We start from the raw sequence: 12,973 nt of genomic DNA, 5'->3' as shown, positions 1-12,973 counted from the left end.
TCAACATCAGACTTTTATTTTGAACAGTTAGAATCCGGAAATAAAATATTTTTAAAACATATGGCTGGAAATATTGGACTTGTAACGAGAATTATTTCCTTTTATGTTTAACTTAATTTGTTTTTAGTGAGAAGAAAAATATGGACTCAAAGCGACTCTTAGCAAAAACGGTGCGTATAAAATGTTTAAATGATTTTTATTTAAATCTACACCACCATGAGACGTTTTCACGTGATAGTTGTTTGTTGTTCTTGCCTGCTAGTCTGGAATTAAGATATTTATGTGTATTTTATATTTAACATTTTAAACGTGTTACAACTGTAAAAATCAAAAAGTATTTAATGGCGGTTTAAACAAAAAAAATAAAAATAAAATTACAATATAAATAATGGAAACGTTAAATAGTAATTATTAATAGGATTCACTTTACTGAATCGATTCTTTGATCAACGCGGTAAAAAAAAGAGTCGAAACTGAGTCTTTTGATTCACTGCTATGAAACTGCTTGCATTTATTTAAATAAATCCTTTCTATTTCTGACCTCGCCCTCTTGTCAAGGTTTTATATACACATTCTTTTGGTGTTTATATTAGCCGACATTTCCTGGCTTTACTACATGCACCCCCCCTAATTTCGATTCGTTCGAGCGGTGAACCGACCCGCATTCGACTCATTCGCAAATCGCCCATCAGCGCTCGAGGACAGTTTAGACAATAGCCCACAGTTCTCGAGGTCGTTTTTAAGCACTTAAATACTCGACATGAAAAGAGGTGTCGCTGTTGTGCATTCTGCACTAATACACATTTATTTGCTCCTTTTTTGTTCTCTTGGAGTTCAAAGAGTCTTTATATAGGGGACATTCTTGTAACTGAATTGTAAGTCTTATTCATTTTGTAACATGAATGCACAATTTATTGGTGTGTGTGTGTGTGTGTTCAGAGTAACAAAAACACAAATCTTACCCAAAGCATTGAGGATGACCCTTTGATCGATGGCCCGCTCATAGCCCGGAACTCCTTAGAGTCGGCCATCGAAAGAGAGTTTCAAAAAGTACCCACTACGTGGGGAGCAGTTACATTGGCCGTTTTGCATGTGAGTATGAAAATTGACATTTTGCATGTGATGAGTGATTTGTCCTGCGTTAACACATGAAAAATACTTTCTTTGGTCAAATAGGCTCTTTTCATAACCAAAGTTCTCGCACAAAGAAAAAAAAAGGGGAGAAAATTGCATGGAAAAACACAATAAAAGATAATGTCTACATTAAATAAGACAATATAAAAATTTAAAGACAAAGAACAAAGCTGTAAAATTGTAAAGAATTATAAGCTGAAAAGGGAAATGAGTTCTCACATTGATTAGCAGCTCATCCATATCAGTGTCCGTGTCATCACCTGAGGTAAACTTGTCAATGGTCGGTGTAAGTGCTAGCATGCAGTCACTGATTCGTCAAGCAATGTAAATAAAACTCACCATGGCGCTCAAGGGTCAAATTATTGAGCTGCATAAAGCAAAGAAAACAACTAAGGAAGGTTGGAATGACTGGAATTGGGTTGAGAACCCTTCAAGGAAGGATAACCCACCTGGAAGGATAGTGCTGAACCATCAACTTTGTGGAAGAGATTTTGTCATGAATTGTGATCAATTAAACACTTGAATCTGCATGGTAAAAAATCAACAGTAAGACGCATTTCCATACACACCCTGTGTGATGTGAACTCACAGGATTGAGAGTAAACAGCTTTGTGGCCATAAGCAAACCACTTGTTAGTGAGACTAATCAGAAAAAAGGCTTGAATTTGCTAGTGAGCATAGAGATTGGACTTTGGAGCGATAGAAAAAGGTTGTGTTGTCTGACAAGTTCAGAATGACCCTATTTCAGAGTGATGGGTTCATCAGGGTAAGAAGGGAAAAGTGTGAAATGATGCACCTATCATGCATAGTGGCCATGCATAGTGTACAATCCTCTGCAGGCAGAGTTATGATCTGGGGTTGATCAGGTCTAGGCTCAGCAACGTTATGTGGCAATAAAATAAAGTCAGCTAATGGCCTGAATAACCAGGTAATCTCATTTAGGGAGTTTTTTCTTTCCTAATGGCACAGGCATATACTAGGATTCCAGGACACTTTTGAAAGCGTGGTTCTCGGAGCAAGAAGAATAATTTTCAAACATAAACTGGTCACCACATTGTGTGCTGTAATCAAAGCTAAATGTGATTAAATGAAATCTTCAATGCATAGTTTTGTCCAGACAGTATATTTACATGCACTATCATAGTTTCCCATTTCACCTACCCTCTAGGTGTTGTACGTGATTGTGTGCTTGGCCCTGGCTTCGGTGTGCGTGTTAACCGACATTCATTCAGCAGAGTGCACAGCGGCTTTGAAGGAGTTGGACTCGAGGACTCTGGTGTTGCTCTTGAAAGTGGTCCTGTGGGTACTGTTTTTTCTCTTTGAGAGATGTGTACAGCATCACCACAGCTCCGTGAGGCGAAGAGGATACCTGCAGTTTTACAGGAAAACTGCAAAGTTCAAGCATCTGCCATTACTTATACACTCCATAGGTAAATATACACACAAGGACACAGAAATAGCACCTTCATTTGTGTCATATTTGCAGCCAAATGTTTTTTACACTTGTAAGTAAATTTTAAAAGCCACAATTTCCTCAGCTTTTTAGAAAATACACAGGATATGTTATTTATTGTAAATAAGTTCACTTTAGGGGGGCAAAAAGCATAGCTCTCACTGCTCCAGGGTCTTTGAGCTCAGGCTGCTGTTTTGTACTGGATGTTCTGCCATGTGGCATTTTCTTAAAAAAACATTCCATTAGGTGGATCAGTGACTCTGACTTGCCCTTAGCATGGACTCCAGATCATTTGTGTAGATAAATCACTTATTAAAGTTGTTCCGGTCAGAAATTTAATCCTGCATCATTTTAAAGGAAGCTTTTAAAATAAACTACATTTTGCTAGATAATAATTACATTTTTTTGTTTGTTGTTTTTTTCTCAACTGGAAATGAACTTGACCCAGGTTTCAGACAATTCATGAGGCAGTCACAATTCCAAACAAAGAAATGACTGTATTACTTTTCTTTAAGTTCATTGCAACGTTTTCATTGCAGTTTTTCTCATATGCAACAGGGGGCGCCAAAATCGACAACTTTCTCTGTTAAAAACTGAATCTTTTATAGTTCTTTAACCAAGCATAAAACTTTTTTTTTCTTTTTGCAGTGTTTATTTAATTTTCAAATGTGTTTAATATTTATGGCAAATTGTTTCATAGTGTTGGCAGTATCTAGTATTGGCTACAGGCTTGTGTTCTTGATCCCATCCCTATGAACTAGGCTTTGTTTTTTTGTTTTTTTAATAAACCATAGGGTGGACGTGTAAATGGGCACTTTTCTCTCTCTACAGGGAACGCTGCAGTCCTGATAATAATTGCTCCTGCGCCTCTGTTGGATAGCAAAGTGAAAAATCTTTCAGTGTATCTACTGCTCGTTGTCATCTGCGTGGAACTGCTCGCCTCCATCACATGCCTTCTAATTTATACAGGTACTTTGGGCTTTGCAATGTATGTGTGTGTATATATATATATATGAACATGGGGGGGGGACCCTGAAATTTAATTGACCTTAAACCTTAGTGCAAGACTAAGAGAAGCATTAAAGGTCTTTTTTTTTGCATATACATTATAAAACTCTTATAGACTCCCTCTTACTCACTCTCTCTCACACACACACACACACACACACATCCCCCCTGCCGCAAACGCCTCGCATTACAATGCCTCAGCTACTGTCTTTATCCCCTTCAGGATCACACACCAGGCTGTATTACAATCAGCGAGGCCTCTCTCTCTCTCTCTCTCTCTCTTTCCCCCTCTATCTCTTTCTATCTCTCTCTCTTTTTCTCTTGCTCTTGTTTTTTCTCTATACTCTTTTTTCCATACTCATTTCATTATTATTTGTTTTTATTCTTCATTGTGTATAAGAGGTTAAAAAGAAGAAGTAAGAATTAAATAAGTGGGATCTGAGATGATCATTTTTTTTTTTTTTTTTTTTGCCCAAGGCAACCTGAAGCTGCCCCACCCTAATAAACCATAGCATTGTCCTGCTATTGACACTCTCCCACGCACACACTCTCGTATCAGCGCTGGGATTCCTTGGATGATTAGTGACCTCGAGTTCGACCATGCATTGAGACACACCCTGTTAAGTTCAGTGCTGTTTAAATGAATTCCTCCGACAGATTATCCAAGTGTGTAAGTGTGTGTGTGTGTTAGCAGATTAAGTTAAGAGTGTGTGCTTATCCATGCTCCTTCGTATAAGTGAAATCAAACGCTGTTTGGTTTGCACACATCAACCTGAGAGCAATCTGCTCGATCACCTAAACGTTATGGTACAGCTTCATGCTTATTGTGCTAATGAACAGCCCCTATCCATCTACCCATCTCTCTGCATCCGTTTATCTCCCGCTATCCATCTCTTCCTAAAGGAAGGTGCAGTTAGGCCAAAGTCATGCTCCAGGGGCTTTGATGTCACATCTCTGTCTTTTTCTTTTTCTTTTTCTCTCTCTCTTTGCCTCTTCATTTGAACATGAATGCTGCATTCTGCATGGGCCGTATGCCGCCTCTACACTTCAAAGCCGCTTTAGGGCCCTTCAAAGGGAGCGAAGGAGGGGAGTTGGACTTGTATTGTCTTACCCTAATGCACAGGGTAGATGCAGTCTTCTTGTGTTCCGGATCGAACAGGTAGAGAGTGTAGGTTTTTTTTTTTTTTTTTTCCGTGGGAACAGCGAGAGACAGACAGGTCGGAGAGAAAAAATGGAAACTCGAAATGTAATCTGTTGAATTTCATGTTTCTTCTCAACCCCTAGGAAACTGTCATCTGATATATTTTTTTAAATGTCTGATTATTATAAAGCATGACTGAAACAAGAATTCTAAGCTTATTTTTAGACATTTCAGATGGCAAAGTTATCTGCAAACAATGTATCTAATGTTATCTTTGATTAACATTATTTTATATATATATATATATATATATATATATATATTCAAGATATTTTCCTCTTGGGATTTTCCCTTTTTTATAATGGCAATTATTTTTGTTCCTCCTAAATTCTATGAGCGATAACACAGGGGGAAAAAAAGAAACTTGCTAAATTAAATGGATGTCTAAATAAGAACAAATGTTGGTAGCTGGGTGACAGAATGGCATAAAACCTAGATTGTAATAAATTACTTAACAGCAAAATTTCCTAGGCTGTGTAGAACATAATAATAATAATAATAATAAAAATTTATTATGGAAGCAGCTGATGTGATGTTAGATTTGTATAGAATCTTAAAAATTTTAAATTGTAAGATATTTTTAATTGCAATTTTTTCAACGGTTTTCTGAACATAACAACTGTCTTGCTGTCAGTTTCTAAGCAAACCCAAAGACCGTGCTGCATTACATATCACGTGTATTAAAAATACCGTTGAGAATCAGGATACAATACTTCGTCACTTTTTTTTTTTTATTTATAATATAACTCGTATTCCTTTTATAGTGAAACTAAAGCATTTATATTGTTTATAGTATAGTATAACTCATATACCAGCTATATGACTGAGGATGGGTATGTTATCTTTCTGGACCATCGGTTTTGAAGTGAAACAGGATACTTCACTTGTTTATATAAAGGTGATGTGTGTGTGTTTGCGCATGCATGCAAGCATGTGTGCATGATTAGGGTTATTATGACCGTGTTTATTTCCCTAACCGAGGGAAGCGCTCCTATTTAACAGCGATATGAGGAATGTGACACATTCGCGGAGTGCTCCGTCGGCCTGTCTTGTTTTCCTAAAAAAAGCATTCCTGAGCTCTTCTGGATGTGTGGTGACAGAAGTGTCTAATTACCCTTAATAAACCCATCCACATGATACTGACACAGTTCTGCTCACTGCTAAAACAGTACGCCGCTGTGAGGGAGAAGTGTAAAGGTATTTAAAGACAAATTGAGATTAGGTGTGTGTATGTGTGAGAGAACATCAAGTCTGTTGAAGGTGATGTCTGTTCGTTCACTGCAGTAGATGGGCCATTGCAGGCCATTTCCTCCAGGTGAAGAAGCTTTTACTATGTGTGTGTGTGTGTGAGAGAGAGAAGGATAATCTCAGATAATTTGTGCTTATGATGCTGAGATTTAAGGCAATCTTGCATTTTGGCACTTTCACCTATAATTGTAATCAAAAAAATTTCAACTATACGATATGATTAATTTTTTTGACCAATAATTGATTTGTCATTTTTCTGTTTGTGTGTTGCAGTGCATGTGTCGAGGTTTAACAAGCAAAGCCCGAGTCCGGATGTCACCGAAGGCGAGGGATCACCCGGCTTCTCCGCTACTTCCAGTGGTGCCCACACGGAGATGGGCTTTAGGTAACATATTGTAACATGCATCGTGGTGTAGTGATCCGTTAAATTAATGCAAAGAGATCCTAAGAGTGAAAATAATTATGTATGTATGGAGTTCATCGTGCACATAGGAATTGTGTAAATCATATCATGTAGGAAACAAAACAAGATTTAATCCTGGTTTAAATATTGACACGCAGTAGCTAAGGAGCGTTTGTCCAGCTTTAATCAAACGCTCTTTAGAATGAAGGATGGCGCTTTATCTCTTACCCCCATATCTCTCATTAGTATCTTCAAAGGTGGAGCCCAACACACACCAACAAACACACACCCGAACGCACCCTCTGGTCACGCCGGGGGGTTTGTAAACAGATCATATAAACTCTGTTTCCTTTCCGAAACGCCGCATTTCCATAACATCATACATACCTGAGTTAGTGGCGACCTCAAGTCAAACTTTTTTTTTTTTTTTTTACATTTAGTTAAACTTTTTTTTTTCTATTGTTATTATTCAAGACTTACCCCCAGTGTGTGTGTGTGTTGTGTAAAATAGAGACGGCTCCAGTCTCGAGGAAGTGGTGGAGAAACAAGCGGACATGATCGAGTATCTGAAGCAGCACAACACTTTGCTGAGCAAAAAAATCCTGACGCTCACATCACGACAGACCAGAGACTGAGAGATGAGAAGATTCTTAGTGTTTGACTTAAGGTTTCAGTGCACGCGTAAGTCTGTGCGTGTGTTTGCTGACTGACAGCAGTGGCCATGCTCGACTAATCACAAGGGTTTTAACAGGAAAAGAGCTTCTTCTACTTAACATTGTTTTCATGGTTCCCTGGTGACACGACCTGTAAGATAAAGGACGCCATATGGAATTAATAGCAAGAAGAAAGCTTTCGGCCATTTAACCAGCAACCAGGAAATTCCTCTAGCGTAGAGGTTAAATAGTTATTGAGAAAAGTATAGAAATTACTCAGTTAGTATTACATATAATCAGATTTATTTGGATTTTTATTTATTTATTATTAATCTGAAGGGTACTAATGAATAACTTTAACTGGTCAGGTCTGATTGGGATTAAAACAGTTTTTGTTAAGATTTAGTTTAAAGCGTCTTGTACAAATTTTCTTTTATTTACTTTTTTTTTGTAATAATAAATTTTGGATTGTGTACACTACTTTGTGTATTTATTGCAGATATTTTTAATAAAATTCACATACGATGTGTGTTTGTAAAGAGTGAGAGAGCGAGTACTGTGCAAAAGTTTTGAGCCCCTCTCATTTCTTCATATCAAATTACATTCAGTTTAATGATGTAGATTAAATGAATAAAAGAAAAACAAATGTTTAACTGCGACAGGCTGCAAAGTGCCTAAAGATACAATTAAAAAATTAGTTTTTTACAGTACCAGTCAAAAGTTTGGACACACCTTCTATAACAATGTTTTTTGGAAGGTGTGTCCAACGTTTTGACCGGTACCGCATGTAACAATCTCAGCAGCAACCTCATTTCCCCTCTCATCTGTTCCAACCACTACACATTCCGCATCACCAGTATACTAATCATGGACTTGATAATCTGTCCTCAGTTGCACCATTTTCTAACCAGTTCATCCCTTAAGGTAGATGTTTTTTATGCTTGAATGATTCATAGTTCATTATGTTGCTTAACAAAAGCATTCCTTTAAAACTGGTCAGCTACAGGGACTGAGTGGAAGATCGGAGGCAAAAAAGTCCTTCAAGAAGCATGCATAAATATTTCTTTTGATTACATAAAAAAAAACTCTTGGACATCTGGCTGTGAGAAGGAAAATAAAGAAATGAGGGGTGGGTGAAGACTTTTGTATAGTACTGTATATAAATAATCACTTGCTCAATCCATGGCTGCTTGATTGCTTCCTGACGATCATGTAGGGAAATTTGCCAGAAAAGTTCGCAAGTGACTTAAGAATTTTCTAGTTTTAGCCATGTTTGAGTTGAGGTGGACACTATATGGACATAAGTATTTAGCCAAACTTGCAGTGAACAAACATTGTATACTTCATTATGGACTTTTGCAGCTACATTAGCTTCCATTCTCTTTGGAAGGCTGTCCACAAGATTTGTGTGGTTTGGAGTGTTTCTGTGGGAATTTATACCCCCATCATTCTACAGAGTGTTTATGAGGTCAGGCACTGATGTTGGACAAGAAGGCCTGGCTTACAATCTCTGTTTCAGTTTATCTTAAAGGTCTTCAATGGGGTTAAGGTCAGGGCTCTGTGTTCGGGCCAGTCAAGTTCTTCCATACCGAACTTGTCTTTATAGTCTTTGCACAGTCATAATGGAATAGAAAAGGGTCTTCCCCAAACTTTTGCCACAAAGTTGGAAGCGTAGCATTGTCCGAGATAACTTGGTATGCTGAAGCATTAAGATCGCTCTTCATTTGGATAAGGAGCCTGATTGAAACACCTGGATCAATAATTAACAGGTGTGTCCTAATACAGTACTATTGTCCATATTGTGTGTTTGGTCCATCCATTAACTAAACCAACTAATTTTATTAAGCACAACTCTTTAGCCAGATAGACTAAAGATAATTAGTGACATCATGACTGTAATACATGGCATATGATGTCCTAATAATATGGCCACCATTGTATAAAAGCAGGCCTTTTATATGTTTATCACATCTACGGCTTTTTTTTTTTTTTTTACACTTTTACCATTTTATGTAGAGAAAATGCTCAAGATAACGGTTTTGAAAAGAAACTACATTTTTATTTAATAAGAATAATAAACCATTTGAAGTGCATATAACTTACATATAAACACATTTCATGTTCACTATTTACAATGGGTAGGGATTCAGATGTTGGAGTTATTGCTGTAAACTTTTCATGTTCCAGTCAGTGATTGTTGACTTAAATGCTGTCCCATCTCTCTCTCTCACACACACACGCACACACACACACACACACACATACTGTACACAGAGTAACTCCAGCACAAATATCTCACAACCTTGGCACATGATCCGGTGAGATCCTTATATTTGGCGTAAAGCTGAGTGTAAAATGTTCTTTACTGCATAGCCGTGTTCTATCCACTCTGCTGAAGGATCGGTTGGACTTGGGCCGTCTGGCAGTACAACTCATCTTCTCCAGCACACTATTTGGATGCTTTGACACAATCCAAACACACACTCATCCTTCATCGCTTTTTTTTTTTGTGCGGTGTCAGGTAACCTGAAAATAAAACAAAAAACATAATTAGTTCAAGGTGAACTGTTTTACATCTTCACTTTTTATTTATTCATTTTGTAATCCCTGTCCTCTGTTCTTCTCGTGTGTTTTGTTAACTTTGGACCGGCTCTGGCTCATTGTGTGGGGGTCAGAGAGGATGGGTGAAAGGTGACGACCCTTCCAAAGTGTCTGAAAACAGTAGGCGGCTCCGGTAGGCTGGGGCACGGGGTGTGTTTTCTCACAGATACAGTGTCGCTTCTCGCGCACACACGTTTCAACATTAACACCCAGCCGACACGTGCGTCCTTAAAGGTATACTAAGTAGTGTTTTTGAATTTGGCTTGTAAGTTGTGTGTTATTGCCCCATTGCTGGTTCAGTAGCTTAGTGCTGATTAATGGTTCAGCAGGAAGTAACACGTTGTAGTGTAGTGTTAAGCCAGGCACTTGAGAACAAAAACGTTTTCTGGTATACAGTATACACTGACATGACTTTTTTTGTATCATTATTATCTTGCAGCCTTATTATGCAAGATCTATTTTTCTTCACAGTTATCTGTAATACCTTTTTTTAAAAAAGGAAAGGGAAATGCATATAAAGGATGATGTACTTTTACAGCTACAGTTTCGTCCATAATGCTTTCTAAAGTTATATATCTCTGGAAACATGGCCTACTGTTCTAGGTTTTGCTGAAATAAAAAAAAAAAAGCTTACCATACTTTCAACATCTGTAATTAATTCTCTTTTAAATAAGCACCTTTATTATTCTTATATAACTTTTAAAGATGTATCAATTACTGTATGTATAATTTGCCTAACTCTAAGGTTAGACTAGTCTGTACGCCTCTCTGCTCTGAGACTCGAACCCTGTGGTTTGGACCATTCATAATTTTGCACTAGGTTTTACACGAGACACTACGTAGAATAGATAAGTGTTAGTCTCTATACATATGGTGCCATGGTGGTCAAAAAGTGTTTGGTTGATTTGCCACCCGTGTTTTACTGTGAGTGTGTGGGGCAGGTAGATACGGGGGCAGGGCAATTCCTGATTGTGAGTGTGTATGTGTAAGTGTGTTTCTGTTACGGAGCTGTATTTGAGTGAACCGGCTCTTTTGTGATCTTTTGCGAGTGTGTGCTTTGTTTACTCCTCTCAGTCTTAAGGGAAAGTCTAAAACCTCGCGGGATGCCACAATTACACCATCATTTAGTTCAGAACTGTTTACACACCGCGTGTGTGCGTGAGAGTGAGTGAAAAAAAAGACAGAGGGAGAAATGGGTCTAAGCCTTTACTACGTCTAGCTTAATTACAGTTCTGTTAATTAATCCGGTTGTCTGACTCGGAACACACACAGAGACACAATAGAGTGTGGAACTCTAAAATAACAGACAGTAGGATTTGGTGTCTTCCTGTGGACTCTGTTCAGGTATTTAGACTATGTGGTAAATATTTGTCGGTAGTTTTTTTTTAAAGTGAAAGAATGCCAACCATTTATACCCGTCTACTTAAAGAGCTATTTAAAGGCTGGCGAGACTGAAGGTTGGACCCTACAGTTCAAAAGTTATTCTGCGTAACTATTGTGCACACATGACGATAATGTGAGAGAGGAAATAGGATGGTGTGTGTGTGTGTATACCTCAGGGAAAAGGGACTCTGGAGTGTAAGGGCAGGCATCGCTTGTGTGGACAGTGATGTCTCCTGTATTTTCGCCGCAAATTCAGAAAATCTATAAAAACAAGAAGAAAAGAAATGCAACATTTAGTTACAGGACTGATGTCAAAGGTTACAATGTGGCTTTTTAAAAGAGATTATGTGAAAACATTATGTTTGATTTTTTTTTTATATAATATGTCTTTATATGTCCATATTTGAAGATAATTATTGTATTCTGTGAGACAGGTTACAATGTAGCAAAAGACCACGTGAAAACATCATGTTCGATGTTTTCTCTCACGTGGACATGTTGTGTTTTCACAGTAATTATTCTGTGAGAATGTAAAAATGTTACAATGTAGCTTTTAAAAAAAAACCATGTTTGATGTTTTATTCTGTGAGGATTGATGCAAAAGTTTTAATTGCTTTTAAAGTAAAAAGGGGGCGGGGCGTCAGGGAGCACCGGGGCGTTACCTCAAGAAAAAAAAAATCACAATTGTACCAATATATCAATCAAGCGTCGATTTGTTAACAAGCAAAGGTGGCCTACGTGAGGCCATACATACCCACCTTCACCCCCCCCCCCCCTCCCCGAACTATTCCTTTATTCCTCTCTAGTTGCCCTCAGTGGTGGCCGTATGCTAATATCTCGCGCGCATTGTGTTCACCGGCATGACTAACAATAGGGCACCGGAGCTCGAGCGCCCGCGGGCACGAGCTTAATTGCGCGTAGCCGCCGCCGGCATTGGAATTTATGGGTTACACTGAATTAATCCTCATATGCATGCTTACACCCTGACCAGCTGTAAAACACTCAGAATGTGGCTTAACCCTGGGGGGGATTATTTAACAACAACAACAACAACAACAACAAAAAGCATTTCTAACAACTATGGCTATGATTATTAAACGTCTATACAAAAAAAAAAAAAAAAGCAATGAATCATAATTGGCACAAAAAAAACCCTCCTTTTAGGTATTATCTGGTTTCCTCTTGGAATTCAGAGGCGCTCAGGCACTTAAAGAAAAGCACTAAAAGTCAGTGACCCCTAACCAAAGTCAGTGAACCTTTGGCTCTGGCTGCTCTCCAAACCCTTAACTTCACCAACTAATACACCACCTTATGGTACCACTTACAGGAATAGAACTTTAAAACCTTTTTTTTTTTTTTTTTTTACACCAAAAAGCTTTGAGACATAAGAAAACTTTTACATTATGATTTGTATGTGTGTTTTACGCACAGCTTATCTGTCTAAAGAAAAAGTAACGGAAATGCGTAATGGCTCGGCTGTGCGTAAAACTGCGAATTTCACAGGATTCAGGGCGTTTCTTGGAATCTGCTATGAAGATATGAATCACAAAATCGCTTCCTGGTACTGCCCGACTTTTCATCATTTATCATTTCATTTTAACAACCTCACCGGCAAGTGCGCGGCACAGAGCGTCGGATGCTCTCCAACAGTCCATTTAAACCCATTTAAGTTTGATTTAGGAACTTAATCATGCAAATACATCACAAATGTAAAATTCCTGATCTTTCGTTAATCTGACAGATTTAATTTCTACACATGTATTAAATGAATTAAAGAGCTTTCACGCATGCACTCTGCTCTGCAGGTTCATTTTTGCGCATCATGACGGTGCGCTCCCAGAAAACAGGCATGGAAACATCCGAACTTTCTCTAAAATACAGACTTGTCT

General features: G+C 38.1%; 2 protein-coding genes across 2 annotated transcripts in view; one reads left to right on the top strand and one right to left on the bottom strand.

Annotated features, from left to right (window-relative positions):
• The first annotated feature begins 54 nt into the window (after window positions 1–54).
• Window positions 55–7,575, top strand: tmem192 (transmembrane protein 192). Its single transcript, XM_053480097.1, has 6 exons — window positions 55–170; window positions 940–1,092; window positions 2,303–2,564; window positions 3,419–3,556; window positions 6,318–6,429; window positions 6,959–7,575. Exons 1-6 carry the CDS (start codon window positions 141–143, stop codon window positions 7,080–7,082), a joined length of 819 nt encoding a protein of 272 aa, XP_053336072.1. The 5' UTR covers window positions 55–140; the 3' UTR covers window positions 7,083–7,575.
• A 1,670-nt stretch (window positions 7,576–9,245) lies between these two features.
• Window positions 9,246–12,973, bottom strand: part of apela (apelin receptor early endogenous ligand) — a 4,053-nt gene continuing 325 nt past the window's right edge. The window contains exons 2-3 of the mRNA XM_053480356.1: window positions 11,256–11,345; window positions 9,246–9,626 (exon numbers count right to left, since the gene is read on the bottom strand). Coding sequence (XP_053336331.1) covers window positions 11,257–11,345 — 89 coding nt within the window. The 3' untranslated portion in view covers window positions 9,246–9,626; window position 11,256. The remainder of the gene's footprint in view (window positions 9,627–11,255; window positions 11,346–12,973) is intronic.

Source organism: Clarias gariepinus, chromosome 20 (assembly GCF_024256425.1).
Source record: "Clarias gariepinus isolate MV-2021 ecotype Netherlands chromosome 20, CGAR_prim_01v2, whole genome shotgun sequence".
Lineage (NCBI taxonomy): Eukaryota > Metazoa > Chordata > Actinopteri > Siluriformes > Clariidae > Clarias > Clarias gariepinus.
This window is presented reverse-complemented; position numbering and strand designations above follow the sequence as displayed.